Genomic DNA, 26,882 nt, shown 5'->3' with positions numbered 1-26,882 from the left:
CTTCTATGATGGATGCTTTGGCCCACTTCAAGGATCCTCGAGGAGGGGTCCTCGCTCGGAGCATAGAGAGTAATGAGGTGTTCCAGACTTTGACCGCTTACATAAGAACAGGAGCCCAGAATTCCCCTCACATCAGGAGTACAGTAGGAACGCCCTTTACTGTACATGAGGAAATTCTCATAACTAATATGCCAGCGTTGTAAGGCCTCGGGCAGCTCTATCACTCTTTTTATACAGGGGTGTTGACTCTATTTGTTTTAAAAACAACTGGCATATAAGTGGACAACCTTTGGAAGAGATTTAATCTGCCTTCAGGGATAAGGTGTCATGTTATTTAATTAATGCTGCCATTTATTGTTGTTTATAAAAAAAAATGCAAAAAAAAATCTTGCTATTTTAATGAATTTTAAATTTTTTTTTAATTTTCAGGTTCTGCACTCTTAAAAATAAAGATTTAGGGGGTTTTCTCAATGATACCCTAAAACAAACTTTTTTTTTCTCAGTGTGAAAACATATTTTAATAATCTAAAGAACCTTTTGTGCAATGGAAAGGTTCCTTTAAAGGTCCTTCATGGAACCCTAGATGCCAATAAAGAACCTTCGATTTTAAAAGTGTATGATAGTTTTAATAATAGAAGAAAATTGGATATTTAAATCGTTTTTTTTTTAAACATCGGTTTGTATTACCGTCAAAAATACATATAGAAACTGCACAGTATGTTCATCTGAAGTATAATAATTCTAACTGACACATATCTGGGGGAAATGGCATTAATGGATTAAGTAAGTATTACATACTGAAATCTCCAGATACAAATTCAGCCTTACGTTTTAGTATGTTTCTGCGGGCATGTTTACGTGAGTATTCTTGTCCACTTCAGTGTGTTTATATGTTTTGTGTGTGTGTTGTTGTGTTGGGCTGCAGGCTGAGATTTCTGACAGGTTCTCAGTTGGGGGGAGACAGAGACACAACAGCCTCAGGATGACCTATTACTGCAAACAGTGCTGTCCTGGGAACCTTGTTACATCTCAAGCAAAACCTCAGCACATGTTATTCAGTGCTGACTTTACTATTACACACCTATTACATTATAGTCAGTCACAGTGCGATTTGCAAGAGAATGTATAATTGCATTTGACAATGTTTATTGTCTATATTTGCTGGTTAAAACCACACCATATATCATGTGTTTGCTTTTTGATTGTTGTCTCACTGAATAGATGAAAGTAGATGTTGTGATTTACTCTACTGCTTAAAGTTCTGAAATAAGGATGCTCTTGTTAATCTAGATCACATTTTCTAGTCAATTTCAATTTAGTCACATTTATGGAAGTTTCCAGTTTCATAATTTCATATTTAAAATATAAATTTCTTGTTATATGCGGTTGGTAGGATTTTGTGAGCTCAGTATGTGTACCAGGCTTGTTTTTGCTAATCAAATCAGTCACGGTGACCCACTCACACAACATGTGTAATGGATGCAGTGCAGGAGCTAAATGTTTCCACACCGAAACTTCAGGATCTGCATGGAGTTAATGGGGATTTTCTGGCTAGATAAAGCATGAAGTATTGAGCGTATGTGCAACCGACGGCCGATTGGTTGCATATGAAGTTGTTGTGCAGACATAATTGACATTAATACGAATGACCGCCCCATGAATTCTCAATACCGGCCGGCACTTACTTACGCTCTGTGTGTTTCCCACCTTCTGTCATGTGCCAATTTCCTCTTAAACTCATTATTAAACTCACAGACCACTCTTACAGAGAAGAAGGGATATATGATTTGTACCATATTGATTAGTTGATATTTTTTTATATTTTAAAATTATCGGTATTGGTCAATATTGCATGTTTAAAGGTGTGGTCATATTTAACGTTGCTCAGCAAAATTTTAATGGGGAAATACAGTTATTTCAAGAGGAACCTTAGCGAAAACTCCCTCACAGAGATTTCGCTCATGTTTAAGTTGATCATGCAAATTCGCTGCGTTGACCCAACAGAAATCTGCTTGGATTGAGTACTTCTGTGTGAGTGGTGCTTCATGCTTTGCAATGCTACTAATAATGAACAATGGACATTTTTTTCCTTACAAAATTTAGACTGTGCGAGTGTGTGTGCTCAATTACTCCGTTATAAAATATGTATTTCCTTTGCTATCATGTAAAGCTAATTTAAAGTTTACATTTACGTTTAGTCATTTAGCAGATGCTTTAATCCACAGCGATTTACAAATGAGGACAACAGAAACAATCAAACCAACAAAGGAGCAATAATATGTAACGGCTGTGGATAGAGAAATTCTGATGAAGTGATGGGTTTGCTGAAACCACAAGCAGTTCTTTTTTGTCAAGACAAAAGTAAAAAAAAGAGCTATTAAAAACAAACATTTAAAGGAAGACCAATTCAAGATTTAAAATTTCAAACTCTACAGCATCATTGAACGTTTTCTCTAATTAAATGTAAAAAATGAATAAATTCTGCGCCAATTAATAAAAAAGAAAATATAATTGGGTGCGTAGACTCAATCAATGAAGAAAATGCAAAAAGAAAAAGGGAAACCACACACCAAACAAATGTTTAACAATTTTTGTTCTAAGGACCTTGAACTTTGGATTTGTTTGGTGTGCGGATCCCCTTATTCTTTTTGTATTTTTTTTTTCCAGTTAAATGTAATTTCAAGGAGCCTTCCAATTACTCCCCATCAATAAAGCTTCTGACATGTAAGCATTTCTAATGTGAAAATATCTGTCATAAAATTATGTTAGCACATCTACGGTATGAGGCTTAATGCCAATAGGAATGTCTCCTGCTAATGGAACCCTGGTCAGCACTCATTTCAGATATCTGAGAGGTATACAGTTGGGCTAATGTATTGTAAAATAGCTCCTCTTTGGTGTTATGCCTCAAACACAAGTTTACGTGCATGATAATATGAACATCTCTTCACAAACCCACAATGTCTCCTCTCAGATGCTTTGAAAAATCCATCTTTTTGGATTACAAAATGTGCTTATCTGTATAAGCAGCATGCATGTGTGAATGTAAGATGTTTGTATTTTGAAATCTGAGGACAGCTGTTTGGAGATAATTAGGAAGGTGAATGAAGAATGTTGGGTCTTTCTCTAATTTAAGACACCATTCTGGATGTGGAGATCAAAGGAAGCAGGTATGATGGGATGTCTGTGGAGGATAGTGAGCATTGGCAGCCTGTCAGACTAACCCCCGTTCTGGTCCCGTCCCACCCATAGGATACTACGGCGCTGTCTCTCTAGAAAATACGCTGACGTTATCTTCTCTGTTAATGTAGTCCTTAAATATTTAAAGGTGCTATAAACGAATCATTATATCAGTCAACTATGATGCCCTCAGTTTCAATTAACTTGACTGGCATTGGTTTGACTAGTCTCTTAGCCATGCAGTTCCTGCAGGCATATGGGTAGGTATGAAGCTGACTCAGTGCCTTTGCAAAGTAATTAATGGTGTGGTATGAATAAGGACGGTATAGCTGAAAAAAAGAAATGCAGAAAAAGGAGCGTATGTGCATTCAGTGGAAATCAAGGATGTATCCTAATTCTTTTTTTTGCAGTTACAGCATTTCAGTGCGTTGAGGGTCATTTTCAGGGCGTAACATATGATGCCATCCTCTCAGACACACAAAAAACATGGTTTTATATGCATTTCAAAGTGTGATTTGTCTGTGTCAGGGCACATTCTCTGCTTCCTCCTCTCTCTCTTCCTCTTCTTCAGATGCCAGGACTCTTTCGCTCTCTCTCTAATCACATGGCTGAGGAGGAAAAAACTGGAGCATGCTCCCTCCTGTGGCTTAATTAGTTTTTAAGTTGAGGAAGCAGGTTGAGCTGTGTGTGTGTGTGTGTGTTATATAAAAGGCTCGTAATTAAAGAGGAGATGTGCAGTTCTCTAGGACCTCTGGGAAAAGTCTGCATGATGGCGGAATTGCAGACAAAAACACTGCAATGTTGCTGTAAATTACATACGTCCATATAATGTGAGAAGTCTTGGAATAGTGCTGGAGTTTCTAGATTATGTGCAGTGTTTGCCAAATTTTTCTCAGGCAGGGAATCTGTAAAAATGCACATTTGTCAGGAAAGTTCCCTTAGAAAAAAGTTATGCAAAGTTACTTATGCTCTCCAAAGCTGCATTTATTCAATCAAAAATACAATAAAGACAGTAATATTGTGAAATATTATTACAATTTAAAATAACTGTTTTACTATATTTAATATTTAATATGTTTAAATATATTTGAAATATATTACATTTAAAAAAAATTAATTATACAATGTATTTCTGTAAAAATGGCAAAACTGAATTTTCAGCATAGGTCGGTCTTTAGTGTCACACGATCCTTCAGAAATCATTCTGATATGCTGATTTGGTGATGAAGAAACATTTCGTATTAATATCAATGATGAAAATGGTTGTGCTGCTTCATTTTTTTGTGGAAACTGATACAATTTTTTTTCTGGATTCTCTGATGAATATAAAGTTCAAAACAACATCATTTATTTGAAATAGAAATCTAACCTTAACCACTGATTTCTAGTCGTGTCTTTTTTTGGAAGGCCAAACAAAGTAGTTTCACTTTCACAACGAAACACACAGCTGCTTGAGTGAGCGGCGCCTGACGGATTCGACAAAGGAATCCGTCGGGCTTGCGGCAACCACATGTGACGACCCCGGGCTGGACTCCGCTTCGTCCACAGTGAAAGCCGATCCGGCGATTGACAGCGCGAAGTTGATGTTTTTCCTCAGTGACCAGCACGAATCAGCTCTAGGCATGACAAAGCTGATATCGTCCTTTTTTGGAAGGCCAAACAAAGTAGTTTCACTTTCACAACGAAACACTCAGCTGCTTGAGTGAGCGGCGCCTGACGGATTCGACAAAGGAATCCGTCGGGCTTGCGGCAACCACATGTGACGACCCCGGGCTGGACTCCGCTTCGTCCACAGTGAAAGCCGATCCGGCGATTGACAGCGCGAAGTTGATGTTTTTCCTCAGTGACCAGCACGAATCAGCTCTAGGCATGACAAAGCTGATATCGTCCTTTTTTGGAAGGCCAAACAAAGTAGTTTTGCTTTCACGATGAAACACACAGCATATCCACAACATGGCAGCGGCGGCAACAATACTACATAGAATAAAAGTTACACCTTCTTTCTTTGCGTGAACATTTGGGCGGCGTTATGCAAATCTTCCCACATCGTGATGTAGATATGTGGGGGCGTGTTAGAACGAGCCGTTTTAGGTAGGTGTGGCTGACTCTTAACTTTTATAAAGAATATCTCTTTGGATTTGAGACTTTAGTCTTTGCAACTTTACAGATCTTCTTTATGAACCAAGAGCTTGTAACACTCCAAAGAGAAAGGAAAAATTTAAATCGCATCATATGACCACTTTAACATTATAAAACATGATACAACTCTATTATCCCTTTTGAGTAAAACATCCTTGCTATATAAAAAACACAAAGTTGAAAAATATTCACTGAGCTGATTTATTTGTGCAGTAAACTTTTGAGCTAAGTGTCCTAAAAATAAACATCTTCATTTTAGTGCATACCATTATTGCTTAGACCTTCTGCTGCATCTTGTTTTCTTGGAAAACGTAATTGTAAATTACTTATTCAGATATAGTAATCAATATCAATCCCGGATCGCTGTTCAAGGACTGATTTGAGAGCCCAGAGTTCAGCGTGGTTCTTGGCCACCTGTCTTCTTAATATTGTGCCTTTACAAGGATTGAGTTGCTTGAGATGAGAAGAAACTTTGCTGTTTGTTTACTCCGGGTCCCTTTCACATCTTATGCATCTCACTCTCACTTCCCCCATTTGGTCTCTCTCACTTTCTTCTCTCTTCCACAGGGGACTTGTCCTGCTTTCTAGTCCTTCCCTCTCCATTCATCATCTGCTGTGTGATAGGGGGAGTGGACCTCTTTTAATTAGCTGATTAATAATGAATGGGGCCGCTCAGTGTCTCCTTTTGCCCCAGTAGGGTTCTGTTCTGTTGGGGAAGATGAAGCAGATGTAGGTCTTCGTCAGTCAGCCTCTAACAGGCAGATGTCAGACTTCTCGATTTTCTTTGAGATGTAATGTATTTTTTCTTAGAAAGATAAGTGATGGACTCTTTAAAAACAATGTAATTATCATGTTATGATGTTAATGCTATTCACTTGATTGTCAATAATATAAGAAGGCTAATATAATGCAAATTTAGTTTGATTTGTTTAGCAACATGTCATGCTCCGCTGCCTGTGACTGTTCTCTTGCTCTGTTGTTGCAAATACGGGAGACTGAAACTGATTTGTGCTACAAATACGGGAGACTGATTTGTGCCTCACAAAACCTCAAATTACGTGTACAATAACCCATTACTTGTAATATAATGATCTTTGTCATTGTAGTTAAAAAGAATGTAAAAGCCCTATTCAAGTATCATAAAAGTAGTCCATAGTGTTTAAGTGTTTACTCACCCTCATGTCGTTCCAAACCTGTATGACTTTCTTTCTTCTGCGGAACAATAAAATATATTGTGGAATGTTGGTAACCAAACAACTTTGAAGATTGACTTTGACTGTATAGACAAAAAACAATGAGACATTTCTCCAAATATATTATTTTGTGTTCCACAGAAGAAATAAAGTCATGAGAGTGAGTAAATGGTGACAGAATTTTCATTTTTGGGTGAACTATCCTTAACTGCTGTATGAATGAGTCGGTGAATTGAATTTGAGAATCAAATCAGTCTGTTTCATGAACGACTCGTTCAGATAGGATTCATTGTCAGTGGATAATTTTGTTCTGTAAAATTAAGCAATAATGACACTTCAGAAGGCTTACATAATACATAATCCACAGGACAAATCAACCAGTTGTAGCGTCTGGACCACTCCAACACACAATATATATTTTGTTAGCTAGATTTCACAAATACTTTGTAACACCCCAGGACGCCGAACAAGACCCTGGTTTCATGGTAAGTGGATCTAATATATGAATAGTTAATTATAACTAGTTATGGTTAATTATTCATATTTCCCCATGAGCTGATTCGCTACACAGTACATTCTTATGATTTATTTTTCTTTTCCTGTTCCACAAAGGAGGGAATTTTGGGTGAACCTACTTGAACTTGAGTGACTTGAAGAACTTGAAGATCATGAAACTTTCAGTTTATTTATCAGACTGGAGGCCACACTCGTCTTAAAACAGCGCTCAGGGACTTGCTCTGTCAGCATTCATTGACATCCTCAGACAGTCCATCCTATATAGGAACAGACAATCCTACTTTTGTTCTGACTATCTCTCATCTTAAAGCAGCGCTCAGGGTCTTGCTCTGTCAGCATGCATTGACATTTCTCCAGACAGTCTATCCTAAATAAGAACAGACATTTAGTCATTTAGACACCGCTACTTGAGCGAGAGACTTTGTCCCCCCCCCCCCCCCCCCCATTATGTCTGTCCCCTCCCTCTCACCCTGCACATCTTTTCTTACTCCATTTCTCTTTCTCTCAGTATCTTTCTTTGTCCTTCTGTTCTTTGTTTTAAGTGACTCTTTATTTGACTCCCCCAGTGAGATGTGAGAATCACAGAGAAACCCCAGAACACAGAGGTATTAACTCTGTAACCTCCCTAACCTTGTACCCTTACACTCCTGCTGAACTAATCTACTGCCACCCATTCACACGCTCAGATATACACATCCCAAAGGGACTGGCAAAGGTTTAAGAATACAAGAAAAATAAGACACCGGAGTGTGAACAGAAGATATGTGTGAGAGAGGGCTGGTCTTGGTACACGTCTGTCTGTTTTTGCAGTCTCAGTGGAATACTCTATACGTGATTGTTCTGCGTATTAACAGGCCGCTCTGTCCTCATCCAGGCGCAGATCTGAGACTCATGGGATGCACAGCACCTCATGGGATGCTTATATTCTAGGGGGGTTTCATGTGTACAGTATACATAGATTGATATACAGTGTGTGGTGTTTAAAAAAGGCAGGCAGTAACTTTTACACACACACACACACAAATAAAAATACTGAGGCAGATACCAAGGTATTTCTTAAAAAAATTTGAAACTGAATGATGTTCAAATATGCTCAGTAACACTTTGCAATAGAGTTTAATTTGTTAACATTAGTATTGTAAATGCATGAAGTATCGTGCACTAACTAATCAACAGTATTTTTGCAGCATTTATCTAGATTAATGCTAATTTCTACATATACAAATACATTGTTGTGTAAATTGATGTAAAAATGAACTAGTGAATTATTTACGAACATGAATAATAGTATATTTATAATTTATATGGTTAATTAATCTATCAGTTGATAAAAAAAGTATTTAAAGCTAGGGATGTAACGATTAACCGCGAGCCGGTTGAAAATCGATTTAAATATGTGACGATTCAAATCGGTTGAGATGCTAAACAAATTGCGATTCAGGTAGGGGTAGGTGTTTATATGAATGTATGTCTGAGGGGAACTTACTGTCTTTCGATGGTATTTTTTATTTTCCTCTTGCCTCTGTATAATGCATATTAAAGTTAATAAGTGCAGCGCTGCTTTGTTTACAGCGGAAACCAGGAAACGCTTTAAGCGCCACCTGCTGGCAGAGAGTGAATCTGCTTCTCATTCAGCTCGTCTGCTGTTTCTGTTTCATGCAGATATTTTTTTATGCATAATTTCACAAAACTGAAGTCAAACCGTTCTGTTTCTGCTTCAAATTTCGAAATTATACAATGTAATTTAGATTAAAAACTGCTCATGTTGCATGTATGCAGCATCTTTGTTTGGATCATGATTAAAATGCAGTGGTTGCCTCTAATTTTAAATGGAAAGAGCACAGACAAAGTCTTATTTTGTTTATATGAAGAGATTTCTTTTATTTGTTTTACTTATTTATTTGATTTGGGGCTTGTTTTAAAAAGTTTTGTTATTTACATTTACATTATATTTAAATTGTATTTAGCAAACACTTTTATCCAAAGCGACTAACAAATGAGGACAATAGAAGCAATCAAAACCAACAAAAGAGCAATAATTTACAAGTGCTATATTAGTATATTATTATTATAGTGTTTTATTTCAATTTCACAAAGAAACGTACAGTATTTTGTCCAAGCAATAATAAAAGGACACATTTAATTTATAATTTGTCTTAAATGTCATTTTGTAAAAAAAATTATTTGTGAATCGAATCGTGAAATCAAAATCGTGAATCGAATCGTGAGTTGAGTGAATCGTTACATCCCTATTTAAAACACTAATAATATAATAATAGTTTTCTGTTCATTGTAATCTTTAACATATTTCAGAATGAATATCCATTTTTCATCCTGCACATTTCTATGTTGTGATAGCTGAAATCACTTGTAGCATTTACAACGAGTGATTTTAGTTTTTAGTCTCGGTGTATCCCTGATAAATAACTTATATAACTTAGATTAATAAATGCAGTAAACCTGTTGTTCATTGTTAGTTCATGATACCTAATGCTTTAACTAATCTAAATAATTTAAACTTTATTGAAAAGTGTTGCCACTTATAACCTTGTATTTACATGGCACTCCTTTTAACACTTTCAGGACAGATTTAAACCTATTTTCGAATTTTACATGATAAATGTAAATGAATTTTGCAATAACTAAATTATATGTAAAACACAAATCTTTATTGCTGCTGTTCTTCGTCCTCTGCTGAAGTGATCCCGATCGCAGTGTTCTAAATCTCATCTGAGAAGTAACAAAGACAGTTAATCAATGGCCCATTGGCTGTAACAGCTTCAGCGATGTGACGTGATTGGCTGAGTTCTGAGGAGGAGGAGTGACAGCAAGCTGTCCAAACAGTAAATAAGAAAGGAGAGCAGAGTGGGTCAATAGCTCTTCAGGGGAAATAATTAAATTGCGTTAATAACCCTCTCACAGTCCTCAATCAGGTGACACAAATGCACATAATTATTTTAATGTTATGCTGCATGTTGGAAAGGAAGCCTGCATTAGTTAAAATAAATAAATAAAGAAAAATAAAAGAAAAATAATATTTTGTAAGCTTTCACTTTAAAGGGATAGTTCTCCCAAAAAGGAACATCATTGCATACTGTTTTTATTCACAATTTGTACAGTGTCCCAACTTTTTTTGGAATCTGCTTTGTATATATATTTTTTTTTTGAGAAAATAATACAAAAATCACATGTCTGTTTTTGTCAATACAGTGTATGTCAATGGGGCCAGTGACTTATTTTATGGACAAACATTCATCAGAACAACTTATTTTGTGCTCCCCAGGAGAATTTATTCTTTTGTACAATAACTGGACCATGGCTTTCTCCTCCACCTTGCTCCTCTATTGTCTTTATCCAAACCATACAGACCCATTGTGGAGGCTGCTTTATCTGTGATGAATAAAGAGGAGAGGGGATCAAAAGAAAGAAAGTGAGATGAGCGGGAGTGTTAGAGAGCGAGCACAGGATGAGTTGAGAGGCAGAAATCCCCACACATGACTGTTAATATAGAGTAGGCAGTGGGGTAATGAGCGAGCCGTCACGGACGCAGCACTTAAATCAGCCAGTGCTTGAGAGAGATGTCAACAGCCTCCTACAGTGGTGACTGGTATAATGCAGCCCCCCACAAAAACACACTAAACCCTCCCTTCTACCCCCCAAAGCACTTCACGTGCTTCTGGTTGGCCACTGCCAATTTAACAATTGGGTTTTGGGATTTGGCATTGGGTTTTGCTCTTAGATTTGATTAGATTGGATTAAGAACAGGATCAATGTAACATTTTTGTCCATTGTTTCATGCGCCAGCGCCTCCTGTCCACATCTCTGGGATGTCTTGGTCACTTTCACAGCCCACCAGGAGGCAGCACTAACAGCTTAGCCTTTGAGGATTTATTTGGCTCCCCTTGGCTTTCATTAAGAGCAATAAACGCATGTTTAATGCTGTTGGCACACAGCCCTTTTATTTGAATCAGACCCAAGATGCTCATGGAGCATGTGCTTCAGGGAGGGGCAGCTGGAGACATGTCTGCTGTTCAATCCTTCCCCCTTCCAGGGATCCTGTGTAGAAGCTATGGGACTGGTTTTGGACATGGGCCCAAAATAAGTTCATTGATTTATTTTGGCTTGTAGGGGAGAAAATGAATATGCTTGACAGAATATTGAGTGACTCTCTACCAAGCATTTTTGCATAGCAGTGCAGTATGATGACTGTCCCATTCAACTCTGTACTTTTCAATTAATATGTGCTATTCTAAAGTTATAAGCACATTTCTGCTTTTAAATCCTCTAAAAATTGGCCCCACTGCAACCTTGTTTTTTTATTCCTAAGAAAATGAGGGATGAGTTATTTTATGTGGTAATCAACATAATTCCAAAAATGCTGTTGATTGAGCTTGTATTGCCACCTTCATGGTGGGTCGACATTTGGGCCATAATCACTTCTGGCTGCTCGGAGTACAGCATGACGGACGTGGTTGGGAGGGAGGGGGCTTCAAGTCTGTCTGCCTGAGGAGACTCCTTTTATATCTGTATTTGCAATTAGCAGATGGCATCTCGGATTGTTTCAGTGACACTTTATTAATGCAACAATCTACATTACATGCTCACAAAGAAGAGTCACAAAAGGAGAAAGAGTGATTTCTTGCTTATTGAATCCCTCATGGGGTTGGTTCCCTTGTGTTTCATGTAACTACACATATCCCAAATGGACTGCTATTTAAAGTAACTTTTCACTATGCTTGTGTTGCTATGATCAACTTGATTTCCATACTTTATGTATATATGATTCATATTCAGATTTTAAGATCCTCAATCATGCTTTTGACAGGCACAGATGGCACATTGAGAAATTTACGAATGGCTTCTCTCTAAAAGGCAGTCTCCTGGAAAACATACACACACTTATTTTTTAATGAGGATGGGGACTTTCCATTGACTTCTGTTGTTAACTGAAATAAATAGTATTATATATATATATATATACATGATTTTTAAACACATTTCCGATATTTCGATATACATTACCAGTGTTTCCTATACATTGATTTATTTGTGGCGTTTTACTTTGTTGAATAAACGTGAGCACTGCACGTTTCAAAATCAAAATGCATTGCGGGTGTTTTATATGAGTGCATCTATGAAGGGAACCGACTGTCTTCAGAATAGTTTCGATGGCATTTTTATCTGATAAAGTAGCGTTCATGTTTAAAGCCATTACTGGAGAAATAATAACATTAAAAATTCAAATCCAGATTTTGATTTTCAAAGATTAAAAAAATAATTATTAATAATAATTATTATAAAAACTGATAATTTCCCCCCCAAAATGCAATAAATCCTCCAAAATGATTTCCCTTACATTCAACTTCCAAAAGTGCATTCATCTTTGCCGTGTTACATTCATTTCATTGACTAGTGCTATACGCTGTATTAACAAAAACATGAATGGCATTCATAAAAACACTTACCCTGACAAGCTACGCAATATCGCGTTCATAATCGAATGCGATTAATCTGCAATTATGAACATGATATTGCGTAGCTTGTCAGTGTCAGTGATCTATGGCTCTGTGTAGTAAATGCTGCTCCATCTGAAAGCACGTGATGGAGATTTACTACTGATCACAGAACCGGCTTTACTGACGAGATGCGCATGACAATCACATGCGATTTATCGTGCAGTCCTAATTTTTTTGTTTGTTTGTTGATCACAAAGTGCAAAGTAGATGAGAAAAACTAGGATGCCAGGTGTATTCAAAGCGCCGCCATTACTGTCTAGAGTGCGTGGAATGGTGTGCTGTGATTGGTTGAGCGGATATATCGCATTCTGCAGAGAAGGGAGACTGGCGTTTGTCGCGGTTTGGAAAGATGCGTAAAATTAAAAATGGACTTTTCAATACCGACCAGATACAATAATGATTTTGGCGGAAACTCAATATTTAAAAAAATGGCATTTCTCACGTTTTGGAACCAAACTCTACATAGTAAGAAAAACGAAAAAGAGGGTGAAAACATCTGGAACCAATAAAGACAGAGAGTGTTTTCTAACAATATATATTTAAGCTGAACTTTCATCAGCCATTACTCCAGTCTTTGTTTATTTATTTATTTATTTGTAGAAACTGTGATATTTTTAAGGATTCCTTGATGAATAATATGTTCAAAAGAATAGCATTTATTTGAAATATATATGAAATTCACAACCAATGACATGGCGAGGCACTTATACGTTTATGTGAAGTGTGTGGTGTTATATTTACTTTGCTGAGAGTATCTAAGCAACAGAGATACTTGTTTAATATTTTATGCTAAATTGCTCCCTACTGGCAGCATTCTGATTTTTCAGGCCCGGAAAATTTTACAAATATATTTTTTACCTATACCACATCAAATCTATAGAGATGAAACTCTCATGTCCTTCACGAGTGTGACAGTGAGGAGTATTACTTCCTTTTTTTCCCCTTCCAATCAATTATAGGAATTTCTGCACAGTAATTTACAGTTGTGGCCAAGCTGTGGTTAAAGTAAAATTCATAGGTTTGAGTATCTGAGTGTCTGTCAGCAGGTTCCAGGTGACAAGCACTTTGAAAAGAGATCTATGGACGATCTGGACCACTGGAACCCGCATGAACAATTAGTGTTTTGAAATGTAAAGTGACTCATTTATCTCCATCCAGCTGCTCAGCGGGGCCTTAGTGGCAATTGCTAAAAACAGCCTTTAAATAAATGCAGAACTCTGGTAGTTATAGACAGAAGGAAGAGCAGTGGTGAAAGTGTGGATGGTGATCTCAAGACCACCATTCCCCCCAGGCAGAATCTATAAAAGGACTAATTGAAGGATTTTTACAGTGCAAACAGTGACGGAGATGAGGAGAATAAAAGATGATGCTTGACTCCTAGGGTTTATGAGCTTCTGGCTGTTATTAGAGCAGTTTGTGTTATTGTTTTCAGTTGTTAGTGCTCATCACTGCTGAATACACTCCTGCTGACCTGCTCTAAACAGCCTGTCAGAAAACACAAGCCCTCATCAGATCCCTGCAATTCACACCTGCCCTGCATCACTGTCAGACACTTTTGACTGGCTGTGTTTGGAGCCGGCACTCATTGGGTGAATGGGTATATGGAGGGTCAGAGGTTTGAAATTAGTGTTTGTTTGTTTGTTTTTTTGTTTTGTTTTTTGCATAAAGTGCTGCTAAGACTAATGGGTGGCCAATACTATGTATTACATGGAAGTCACTTTGGTTATTTGAGAATGATTTAACATGATCTTTTATGGTTTTGATAAATTGTCTGTGTGATGTATCCAGGTCAGGTCCATAGTACAGACTTTTATTTGTGCTGAATTCCTTTAGCTCAAACAACATGATGTTGTCAAAGCCAAGGTCATGGGCTCGATTCCCAGGAAATGCAATTGTTTATTTGCAATGTCGTGGTCTATATATATATTGTAAATGTCCTTGCTGAACAATTTTAATGATCCAGTGAACTTGTAAATACCACTGTCAGTTCTGGGTTTTTGTAGGTCAGTGGATAAATGCATGGAACAGCAATACAATATTGAACATGACTCACTGGTCTCACGGTATCTCTTTTGTGTTTAAAACAAGTTCCAAATAACCAATGAAACCAGTGTATGTATATCAGGAGTGTTCACATTTTATTTAGCATTTTCTTGTTCACTAGAACGGATTAATATAAAATAGATGGGAATATGTGTGCTTTAGTTCCCACTTTAAATAACAAATAATGTTGTCAAACAGTATATTTTTTCTGAACTATGTTAAAATGTTAATGGTGACTGTAGGTCATTGTTGTTTTTCATGCATGATCATTGTCAACAATCAACTTATAGATTGTTGACAAAGTATGGTTAACATTCAGGTTGACTTTTACGAGCCACTTACATCAGCAACATGCATAATAAATAAGCATAAGTAACCTTTTCCATTTAGCCTCAAACAGACTCCATTTGTTTCAGTCATTGTATAATTATGGAGTTTTTGTGCTGGAGCCCTGATGCTGCTACATTAATCAAAAATAGCAGGGCCTTGGCAAGAGCCCTGGTTATCTATTGTGCGCTCAACTTTACTGCCAAATCTCATGCTACATGCTATTTGAAAAGAAGAGAGAAAAGAAAAGATTTCTGGCAAAAAAAAAGGATCTCAAGGCCTAACATGGGTTTTATTTCTTGTAGTGGAGGCACAGAGTAGTTAACTTTGAGAACTTTATTGCATATTGCTTTTTTTGGGTGAACGTGGGCATTATAGCCAGGGGTGTAAAAAGTACTCAAAAATTATACTCAAGTGAAAGTACAGATACTCAGTGAAAATCTTCAATTAAAAGTACAAGTATATGGCCAAAAAGAGAGAGAGAGAGAGAGAGAGAGAGAGAGAGATTCTTGTTTCACCATCTCCTCAATGCAAAGTGAAATTGCTTAAAATTAAACTGCATAAAATGTTCTGTCAGACAGACATACAAAGATTTTGTTAAAGTGAGAAACAAAAAACACAAATGGCAAAGTCAAAAACATCTATCTAGTGCAAGAGCAACAATTAGTGGAACACAAAAAAATACAACCCTTAAAGGGAAACTATATCCTTTACAACCTCATCCATGCCATATTTATATGACTCACTGTCTTTCGATGAACAGAAACAGTGTCTAAAAAAAGTGTAAAAAAAATTAATCTCTCTGCGTATAATGCAACTGTATGGGACGTCCAAAGATAACGCTTCAAAAACTACAAGACAATGGTAACCCAAACAACCCCTGTTGAGGAATCATTGCCTTCTTAAGTGAAATGATAGGAGTGTGTTAGAAAAATAAACTTGATTGTTGTGTTCACTTTGTGTGGTTTGTGAAGTGGTCCTGTACGCTTTAAATATATGGACTAAAAATCTTTGTTTGTGTTCATCTGCAGAAAGAAAGTCATAAACATCTAGGATGGCATGAGGGTGAGTCAATGATGAGAGAGTTTTCATTTTTGGATGAACTATCCCTTTAAAGAGCCAGATGTGATGCAGAGGCCAGAAACATTTTCTAGACATAATATAAGAACTTGTGATGGATTAATGAAGAGTGATGTAGAATTTAAACATACAACATTAACTTTGTGAAAGGCCACTTTTTGTGTTGTCTATTCAACACACCTGTCTGTAACAATAATTCATCTTTTAATTGTTTATTTGGGGCATTTAGAGTGTTTTTATATTGATATAGAATTATTTGTGACTGATTAGATTAATTAATGAGCAAATCATGTAATTATTTAGATAAATAATAATTATAATAAGAATTCATTGACAGTCCTAACTGTTACTCAGTATATCATTGTAATGCCACTTGATCCACTCCCTAATAAGAGCATCACTAAACATGACTTACAATTCATTTAACATACAATACTCACTTAAAGATTTTTTGAAGATTTGTAACATTTAATTTAAAAAAGCAATCATTCCCACCAAAACATGAATTGTATTTAAATGATCATCACTAATTTTATTTGCACTCAATTTTGTGCATTCAGCCAATATATTACAGGGTGTCCGCGGGTCCTTAAAAAGTCTTAAAATGTCTTAAATAACGTTTTCCTAATATAAGGCCTTAAAAAGTCTTAAAATGTCTTAAATAACGTTTTCCTAATATAAGGCCTTAAAAAGTCTTAAAATGTCTTAAATTCGGATTCGATGGGCCTTAATTATTTTTGGTCTCATTACCGCTCAAATATCTTCAGTCTGACGGACCTGATGACTTTACAATCATTGGACAGACCCGCGGTATGTTACTGCGTCATCAGAGAGAACTGCAGTAAGTTAGCAGAATACAGAACACAAGCTCGCGCTGAGGCTTACTGTTTGTCTCGAGACTTCAGAACAAATGAGCGTGACCGCACACATAAACTCAGAAGAAACACACTGAGGTAAAAATTCAAAATGTTTCGTTTATTCAGTAAGTTAGCAGAATACAGAATACAAGCTCACGCTGAGGCTCACTCTGTTTGTCTCGAGACTTCAGAACAAATGAGCGTGACCGCACACATAAACTCAGAAGAAACACACTGAGGTAAAAATTCTAAATGTTTCGTTTATTCATAACATGATATAGTTAAGTAACACCATGACAAGTGAGCTATTTTACTCAATATTCTCACGACGCAAAAAAAACATTTAAAACACCTAATTTACAGAGTGCACACATTACGTGTCTAGCGCTCTGCCTGATCACTGCATGATTCAGTCTATTAAAATACATTCAGAATGATCACAAATTCAAGACATGGGGGCAGAAAATGTGTATATTTATACTCAAGTTCACACGGAAGAGTGCCTTTTTTTCTCCAAAAATTACCATATACAAATGTGATATTGATTTTTTACAACAATAAACTGGAAGTTTTATTAAGAGACTTATGTTTTAGATACCCTATTGCCTGTTTTTGCACTATTTCGTCAACAAAAATAATTCCAAACAAAGCCACAGCGCTGTTTTGCGTCTCTGAGCAACATGATGGTGTTTCATTCCTGAATGAATCACTCTTTAAATGATTGGTCTGGATTGCAAAGATGAATTTTGTTGATACTGATTTCATTTGCTTGGTAAAAGCCCAACTGTCTTATTCTTATTCACTGATTAAATGTGAGAATTTGACTCAAAAGATAATGCACACTTATAGAAAAATGGCTTTATAAAGGTAAAATGCCCATAAAAGGTAAAAATCTATTTAAACTTATCTGACCACCACACAGAATATGAAGAATATCAAAAACTTTAGGAGTCAGCTGTCCACGAAAGTCCTTAAGATACCAGCATGATAGCATACTCAATCAGTTGAATGAATGACTCGGTGACTCACTCATTAAGTGACTACTTACGGGTAGTTCAGTTGAGAAGTATGTTGAAAAGTATGCATTTTTCCCCTCAACATTTCTTATTTGTATATTCATAAATGCATTTAAAACATTAATCTCATAACATTGTTTATTGCAGTTGTAATTATTGTTATTTGCAGTGTAAATTATTTAACCTGACTGGTAGCAGCCCTATAGTGTATATTGAATTTATTGATCAATTGTAATAATTTGACATGTAAGATGATGCATACATCTAAAAAGGTTAAAAATAGGCCTTTGTAAAGGTTAATATGCAGATTTAAGTATGTAAAAGCTGATAAAATACTGATGAAAATATTGCTTCAGAATAAATAGTTTACTCCACCAAAAATCTCAGTGATGCAGTTATTTTGTGGGGATATTTTGTATGGAATATTGTCTGCTGACATGAAAAGTTCACTGTATATCCATTCATCCAAAATATGCTTCCTCATATTTGATGGCAAACTTTTTGATATTTACCTGATGAAAGTTAAAACTGAAGCTGAAATGTGTGTGCTTGATGCCTGAAAACAAACCTCATTGGCTCTCACATGTCACAAGCACTTTTGAACTTCTGCTTAACATATTTAATATGCATATGATAAAATAAAAATGCAAAAATGTAATGAGTACTTTTCATGTTGAAATAGAATTTTAGGAGTTAAAAGTAAAAAAATTTTCACAAATGTAATCAAGTACTAGTCAGTTTAAATTGTACTTGAATAAAGTAATACCACAAAATAATACTTAAGTACAGTAAACAAGTAAAATACTGAAATATTTTACACCCCTGATTATAGCAAAGCCAGAGAGTATGTGAAAAGTAAGTATGAGACCCATGTCTGTGTGTGTACATACAGCAGAGAAGATCTGACACAGAGTGGTGGTTGATGGGAGAAGCCCTGGTGATTACTGATGCATGTTATTGCCAAAGGTCACCAGCAGGCAATTCACACTAACTGATGAACTCCCACTTATTGATCTGTTGAGGCCCTGTGGCGGGAAGATGAGGGAAGCCTCTGAGGACACATGCTGAGCCTTTGGGGATGCAGTTCCACTGTGCAACCACGAGAACATGATGTCATGCTGCTGCGTGTGGTAGCGTATCAAAGCTGCGCTCTTTCACTTTACTAGTGTACATGTAAATAGAAGGGAAAGGGAAATATGGCATGATTACTTATTACAATTTCCCCCCTCAATATTCTAGACTGAATTAAAAGTCGACATATTCAGTGAATGCTGCTAAAATATATATATATTAAAAGTCGACATATTCAGTGAATGCTACTATATATATAGTAGCATTCACTGAATATGTTGACTTTTAATTTAATTAATGACATTTAAGGCAAACATACTGTAAATACCTATAAGACTCTTCTAAAGGTTCTTTTTTGGTCTCTTTGGTTACATGAAGAACCTTTACTATCCATTAGGGTTGTAGATTTTGATGTGAGATTTTCACAGTATGATAACCATCTCAGAAAATATCACAATTTCACGGTTTCACAGTATACCGTATCATTCAATGTGATTTTATTTTGATTCATGTGAACTCAAGTCCTACTACTTAAACTCATTCAACTCTGTATTTTATGGTTTGTTCTTCTTTTTTTCCATAACATTTTGGTTTCTACTATTCCCATTGCTTGCAGACGTTCTATTCACACACGCCTCCTTCGCAATATAGCAACCTAACATTTTTTGACTTGTATGTCAAGTGTTAGTTGAGAAATCTCTTATGGGCGAGTGTTGTATTTCTCTGTAAATGACAAGAACACTGCTTGTTTACTTGCTTGAGAGACTCGAATGTCGTTGATTCATCAATGTTTTGTTTTTTGCACAGAACTCTGACTTTGATTAGCTTCGATTAGTTGTGCTCTTGTAGGTTTCTTTCCATGGTTTCCTTTCCAGTCGTCTATGAGAAAGACTTGCTGTATGCTTTAATGATTAGAAAGATTGATGATTTTTAAGGGAATTATTGGAATTTGAAGTGTCTTTTGACAAGAGAGCTTTAGCATTTGTTCGACTAGATAATTTTGACCTATAATTACAACCCAGAAAAATTTTAACTCCAGTCTGTTCCCACTGATCCTGTCTGAACCAGTTTGGTTTGATTACACAATGTTGGTGTAATCTACATAAAGAATATGGCATGCATGCAGTTGCCTACCACAAAAACAGATTTTTTTGTCATAATTATGCAGCCTTACCATTTTGCTTTGCCAGTGTAACCTTTCCGGTCCTAACCGCCCCACTCCAAGCAGGACTCAAACCCGGGTCGCCTGGATGGGATGCGGGCACACTAAAAAACAACGACGACAAAAAAAATATATATTGTTCATATGGAACCAACATTGAATACAAAGAATTTACATACAAAAACTTGACACATGCTTTAAACTAGATATTTCCTTCATTTTAGAAGATTTGTCCTTTTTTCATCGTGGACCCTCTAATATGTCATTTTCCTTTTATCTGGTTAATGTTTTGGACCAACATAGCTCTTCTGTTTACTAACTGAATTTTACAGGTTTTGTTGAAGCTGGTTGATCAAGGAAGTCCTGCTGGTTTATTTAGTTGGAAGGCTGGTGTGGACGCTAGTGCCGGTGACCAGTAACCATGCTAGTCTTTGCATCAGGTTTGATATTTGCCATCAGAATTCAGTGTTTCTTTCTTAGTGTTTAGGCAAAATCTTTTTTTATGCTGATACAAGCATTTGTCTTCCTAGAAAGTTCTCTTGGTGACTCACCTCACAATTGCATTAGCCGTGTATGGCATTTTACACTTCTGTGTGTGTTCATCTCAGCGCAAGGCAATTACGCCGAGATGAAATATTCGTTGGGTCCCCGGACGCTTTCGATTGCGCCCTCAAGCCCGGCATGAGGGTGTAGATTGCGTCTGCGAAGCGTCCTCTCCTGTGAAACAACATCAATGAGACGTCGTGAAAGTGGCGTGAGATGCCATTCGGGCTTTAACGACAAACATAAAAGAGATACCGGGACCTGTCAGGTCTTTATATCCCCTCTGCCCCCTGGGTAAACCTTCAGGGAAATCAATAGTTTGATATGCAGAGGCATGCTGAAAAATGTATGGGGGTAATAAAGGCATGCACAGATGTGGCATTTAGCCAAATATGCTTGCTGATATATAACCATGCCCGTGTCAGCCTTTGAGCGTAGTGACCGTCTTTCATCGTCGATATGACAAAAAGTCATTGAGGGGGATCCAACGCTGATCTGGCCTTGTTTGTGTTTATGTATGTTCTCTGACATTTACTTTGCGACACGAAAAGTGCCCCTGGTTGTCAGATTATGGATACCGGGGGGCTTTAGAGGGAGAATTCTCATTTTGCCGAAATGAAACTTATGCTGAGACCAGCCTTTTATCATCTAAGTGCTTTTTGGTTGATGCACTTTTTATGCTTGTTGACAGAATTTCTTTTCTCTCTTTTCTCTTTTTTCCTTTCGCTCCAGGCCTCGTGAAGCTGGGAATCCACTGTGTCACATGTCAGAAAGTTGCCATAAAAATTGTAAACCGGGAAAAACTCAGCGAGTCTGTGTTGATGAAGGTAAGATTGTGCTATTCCTTCGATGTACTGCACTGAACTTTAATGGAATTGAAAGTTGTGAATTTAAGATGGCTGTTAGTACCAAATCTGTCAGTTGCATTTAAACTGTAGTGGGTGAGGTTTGAATATTTACATATATTTAGAGTACTCACAAAGCTGATTCTATATGTTTATTTTTGTGTGCGCTCTTTCTGAAATGGAAAGTTAGTGCCATTTCTGTCCTAATTATGCTGAGGTGCTTGCTGCAGCATCAAAACACGAAAAATCCTTTTGAGTACGAACAGGCCGTTGTCACTGTGCTGCTGAACTGCTGTCAGGGGATTGTTAGTGTATTTGAAAGGATTACCCACAATTATTTTACCCATCTTGAGTAGTTGCCTAATGGTTCACAGCAGCATACTACCACTATCAGACTGGACATTGATTAGTAGGAGTTCAGTTAAGGTTATCTCTAATTGTTCATTATCCAGTTTAAATCATGCACAAGTGAGTGTTGCTGTCAGCTCTCCATCTCTGATCCTCTAATTGGGTGCATATTTTGCTGAAAGTGATATGTTTGTCACATCATGCTTAGCTCATGATATGTGAAGTTCCTTCTATGTTTGTTGAAAGCCAAATGTTAGGGAGAAATTCACTAAGAATTTAATGGCATTGGATTAGATGCAAATAATCAGGAAATTTGGGTTGTTCACACTATTCACAAATTAAACGGGCCAAATTGCAACAAGGAACATTTATAAATGGAAACAGCCTTGCTGATTGAGCTCAAGTGTTAGAACATGTCTCAGGACTGATGAAGAATTAGCAATTTGTCTTTGTTAGGTCTAATGAAGTGTAATTTCCAGATCCAGAAGCAACCATATACACTTGATTTGACTGTTAGAAAAGAAGTAGTAAAATATTGCATCTATTGAAATGCAGCATTTATTGAAAATCCTGCATCACTAAATAAAAAACGCCCTCTGGATATGCAAAAAGAAAATTCAAAATCTTCTTCACAAACACTATCTTATTCTTTAAAAAAGAAGCTTATTGTTGTAAGGATGTTTAGCTACTTTCTGGAAAATAAGATAAGTACTGGAAAAAATGCTATTTTTTTAGCTGTACAAATATGGTGGTCACATACCTATGCGTTTATTACAACATTCTGAAAGTCATCAGATGTTCTTTGCTTTATACAGTGAATAATCGAGTCTGTCAAACTACTACTGTGGTATTCATTTTAAGAAAAATAAAACTGACAAGTTGGGCTTAAGAATGTGCTGATGTTGCCAATTTGCTTTATGAATTCAGTGAGCTTTAACATAAAAGCCACCTCAACTTTTGACCCAGTCAACGTAATTTCCTCTCAGTGTCCATCCAGCATCATATGGATTTCATTAAATGGTTAATGGCTCATTAACTCCTGGTGGATTGTGGGGCAGTAGTAATTTAGATGACCTGATTGGTTCCTCTTTGTAATTGGATGTGAGAGTGGGCTATACAGTCATCCGGTCCACATGCAGTCCCCAGACCCCCCTGCTCGCTCATAGGTGTTTGGAGTGCGGGGGAAATTGCTTCTCTGCAGGAAATAGACCTAAGCCTTATGGGAGTCTGATTGTGGATGCAAGCTTTTATGTTTCTCATTGTCTTGCTTTACTTTCCTCACCAGGCTGTATAATTTAGAAAACAAACGGATGCTGTCTGATCCCAACATAGAGTCAGAGTAAAGCGACCTCCATGACTGATAGTTAGTCGTGTTTCTCTGAAGGTCACCCTGTAACCCATTCTATTGTATCTACAGCTTATTTTAGCTTCTCTCAGGGGCTGTTGTCATGGCAACCTGACATGATTGACTTGGGGAGGGAGGTGGGGGAGAAAATTATATGCCTATCTTAAAAATGGCTTCAGATGTTGCACGCCTACGTCAAGGTATCTGCGATTGTTTTTTTTTTGTTTTTTTTGAACAACGGGAATCAACGATGGAGGCAAAAGTGCGAGACTGCAACCTACTGTTCTTACGCATCAAGAGTCCCAAAGTCTTGGCTAATCTTCTCTATGGTTTAATTTCCCATGGTTCCACATTGATTTGTCCCATTTAAACTAGAGTTCTGTTCAGTTCAACTCATTGGATAGTCTCCCAGTCATTGACTGCTATGTTTCTCCTAGAGTTCCCCCCTCATCACGCTCTTGAAGGAATAAATAAACAATAATGACTTCATTAGCATAATTTTAGACCGTCGACGGGAGGTCACCTGTCATTCTGTTGTTTTCCTCCTCCTTCTCTTTCCTCAGCCTCCAGCAAACCCCACGTTGGTTGGCATTTGCATAGCGTGGAGCCGGTGTGCAGCTGTCAGTGTGTGGAAGAGCATGTGTGGTTGTATGTTGAAAGCAGGGGGCTCGGGTACTTCCTGTCAGTGTGTGCTTGCTGGGACACAGTATTCGAAAGAGTGTGCATGTGTGCAGTCAGAGTCCAGGGTGAGCGCGTCAGGTTTTATTTGTGTGTGTAGTGTGTCTGTGTGTTCATGTCTGCTCCCAGGGAGAGGCGGTGTTGTGTGTTAGGTCGTGGCATGCACAGAACAGAAGCCTGGCATTTGAGAACATGCTCCTCGCAGAGAACTCCACGGCCCCTGCCTGGTCCTTCCTGAACTAATGAAGTCGTCTCTGACATTTTCAGACATGAAAAGAAAAGCTCTTTGACTTTCTTTGCGGTCACACTAATGAGGGTTATGTCAGGAGGTGACCTCAGCCTACTTTGCCTCAGAGGATGTGCTGCAGATGCCTCACAGCAATGTTTTTTTCAAGGGAAAGATGTGTTTGCATGTGTGTGCTTTCATTATATTGCATACAATTATAGGTGGTGTTTTTAAAACCAATGAATTTGATTAAAAATAGAGCACTGAGAACACTGGAAAAGCTCATTTCTCTGTGTTTCCACTCCAGTCCCATTTTATGGTGTTGCGGAAAAGCTGTTTTAAAATGCTAAATAGTGTGCTTATTGTTCAGCTTCCCTTGAGGCAGGCTACTTAAAACTATTTATGACAAACCATGCATTAAACATCATTCCCTTCTATTGAATGACTGCCTCTTGACACTGCAGGGTGGATCCCAGTAAACATTTCAGAAAGGTATCACTCTTTGGTTTAATCAAGTCTTGGGTGGTTAATGGTAAATGTGTGAAAGTTTCTCTCAGCGTGCGGTGTCGAATCCAGACGGGTTCCGAGGGGAAAGCTAACATTTCTGAAACCAAGCCCAGTGTTGCCCAGGAGAGCGGCTGCTGAGGAGAAGGAGGGACATGTTACACCCCTGCAGTGAAGAGATAACTCAAGCTGTGGATGAGTGCCAGTACACACACACTATATGTTACACAGTGAAGGTGGAAGATAAGCTTAACTATATATTTTAAAAGAGAAGTGTGCAATTTCTACACCTCTAGCACCACCAAACTGTATTGAAAAAAAACTAAACTATTATATGTATGTATGTATTTATACATAGATGGACGGACAACTTTTCCTAAACTTCAGAACAGTGTTCTACAACAACAGTGAAATTTCATCCATTCAAAAATTCAAATCTCACTCTGTTTGTTTTTATGATTTTCTGATATTCCATACTGTCCAGCCAGTCACAACTCTGAGTTGATGCATTTACCTCACATGTTGTGGTGTTGCTTCAACATTCCTTTTCAAATCGAAGAGCAAACGTTTTCAGGTATGTGCAATCGGTATATACCTGTTTAACAATACATAACTTAAAATATGTTTCAGGGTTTCATGACCCTTTAACTCTGTCCTTATTCTTACTTCATATCTGTCTTGGTTTTTGTTTTTCTATTGAATAACGTGTACGATGCATCATGTTACTGATTTTGTAGTTTTCAACAAATTCTTATTGACACTTTCAAGACTATCATCATTTTTGTAAATTTGACAAACCCTCACCTGTATGTTGGCCAGTTAGAAAACATCGGTGAAAAATGTGTAAAATTACAGAAAACAAAACATTTTATATTTGCAAAGCATAAAAAAATTATGTACTAGGATTTTTCATTTTTCAGGATCAGTGCAGCACTGGTTCTAATGGGTCTTATATTTGAGCCTTGAGAGACTTTATTTTTTAACCTCTCCTGATCTTGATTTGTGTATTAGCTCTTGCTGACCTGAAGTACTTTAGTGTTTGTGTGGTGCTGACATAGGTCCAGATATGGGGTCAGCTTTTCACATCTATGCTCCAGAAGAGCTGATGAACTGTGACTCCCTACACAGAGACGCAGCTCTACATTTGGGCATGCCTTATCCTGCTCTGCCCCCCGTGGTGTTCGCTCCATCCATGATCTCTCAGTCAAATGAACCACTGCCTTCCTAATGGTGCTGCACTGAAGTGGTTTAAGATGTTGTTTGTTTAATCCACATTCACGGGCACTTTAGTCTGGGAAAAAGAGATAGTTGAAGGTCTTGATGTGATCACTGAGGCAGTAAGTTAGTGATGGCACATTGCAGAGATCTCGAAGCAGACTTCAATTCATGTTTGCTTGAGCTGTGAGGATTGTGTAAAGTACATTTCTCTGCTTTTTGCTCTAATTAGATGAGTTCCAGTGCACACACTATATGTTACACAGTGAAGGTGGAAGATAACCTTAACTATATATTTTAAAAGAGAAGTGTGCAATTTCTACACCTCTAGCACCACCAAACTGTATTGAAAAAAAAAAAAACTATTATATGTATGTATGTATTTACAGGTGCATCTCAATAAATTAGAATGTCGTGGAAAAGTTAATTTATTTCAGTAATTCAACTCAAATTGTGAAACTTGTGTATTAAATAAATTCAATGCACACAGACTGAAGTAGTTTAAGTCTTTGGTTCTTTTAATTGTGATGATTTTGGCTCACATTTACAATAACAAAATTGGCTCACATAACAAAAACCCACCAATTCACTATCTCAACAAATTAGAATATGCTGACATGCCAATCAGCTAATCAACTCAAAACACCTGCAAATGTTTCCTGAGCCTTCAAAATGGTCTCTCAGTTTGGTTCACTAGGCTACACAATCATGGGGAAGACTGCTGATATGACAGTTGTCCAGAAGACAATCATTGACACCCTTCACAAGGAGGGTAAGCCACAAACATTCATTGCCAAAGAAGCTAGCTGTTCACAGAGTGCTGTATCCAAGCATGTTAACAGAAAGGGGTGCTGTGTGTACATTAATGAGGAAAAAAATTTACTTAAATGATTTTAGCAAATGGCTGCTAAAAATTTAAGGGGGTCTGAATACTTTCCTTACCCATTGTATATAATAAAGAATAAAAAGTGTATTAGTGTTTGCTAGCGTTCAAAAAATGCATGTTGGTATGTTGATTAATTGCATACATTTTTTAACACGTTTTTTGGTACCAAATGTGTTTACAGTCCTAATTATT

At 37.2% G+C, this 26,882-nt stretch overlaps 1 protein-coding gene across 8 annotated transcripts in view; it reads left to right on the top strand.

Annotated features, from left to right (window-relative positions):
- brsk2b (BR serine/threonine kinase 2b) overlaps positions 1 to 26,882 on the top strand; it is a 161,415-nt gene that overhangs the window by 62,988 nt on the left and 71,545 nt on the right. For all 8 annotated transcript variants that reach the window (XM_016292339.1, XM_016292341.1, XM_016292336.1 and 5 more), the window contains exon 2: positions 21,376 to 21,470. In XM_016292339.1, coding sequence (XP_016147825.1) covers positions 21,376 to 21,470 — 95 coding nt within the window. The remainder of the gene's footprint in view (positions 1 to 21,375; positions 21,471 to 26,882) is intronic.

The sequence above is a fragment of the Sinocyclocheilus grahami genome, unplaced genomic scaffold, assembly GCF_001515645.1.
Source record: "Sinocyclocheilus grahami isolate Dianchi unplaced genomic scaffold, SAMN03320097.WGS_v1.1 scaffold284.1, whole genome shotgun sequence".
Taxonomy (NCBI): domain Eukaryota; kingdom Metazoa; phylum Chordata; class Actinopteri; order Cypriniformes; family Cyprinidae; genus Sinocyclocheilus; species Sinocyclocheilus grahami.
Note: the sequence above shows the minus strand (reverse complement) of the source record. Positions and strands in the feature narration are given on the sequence as shown.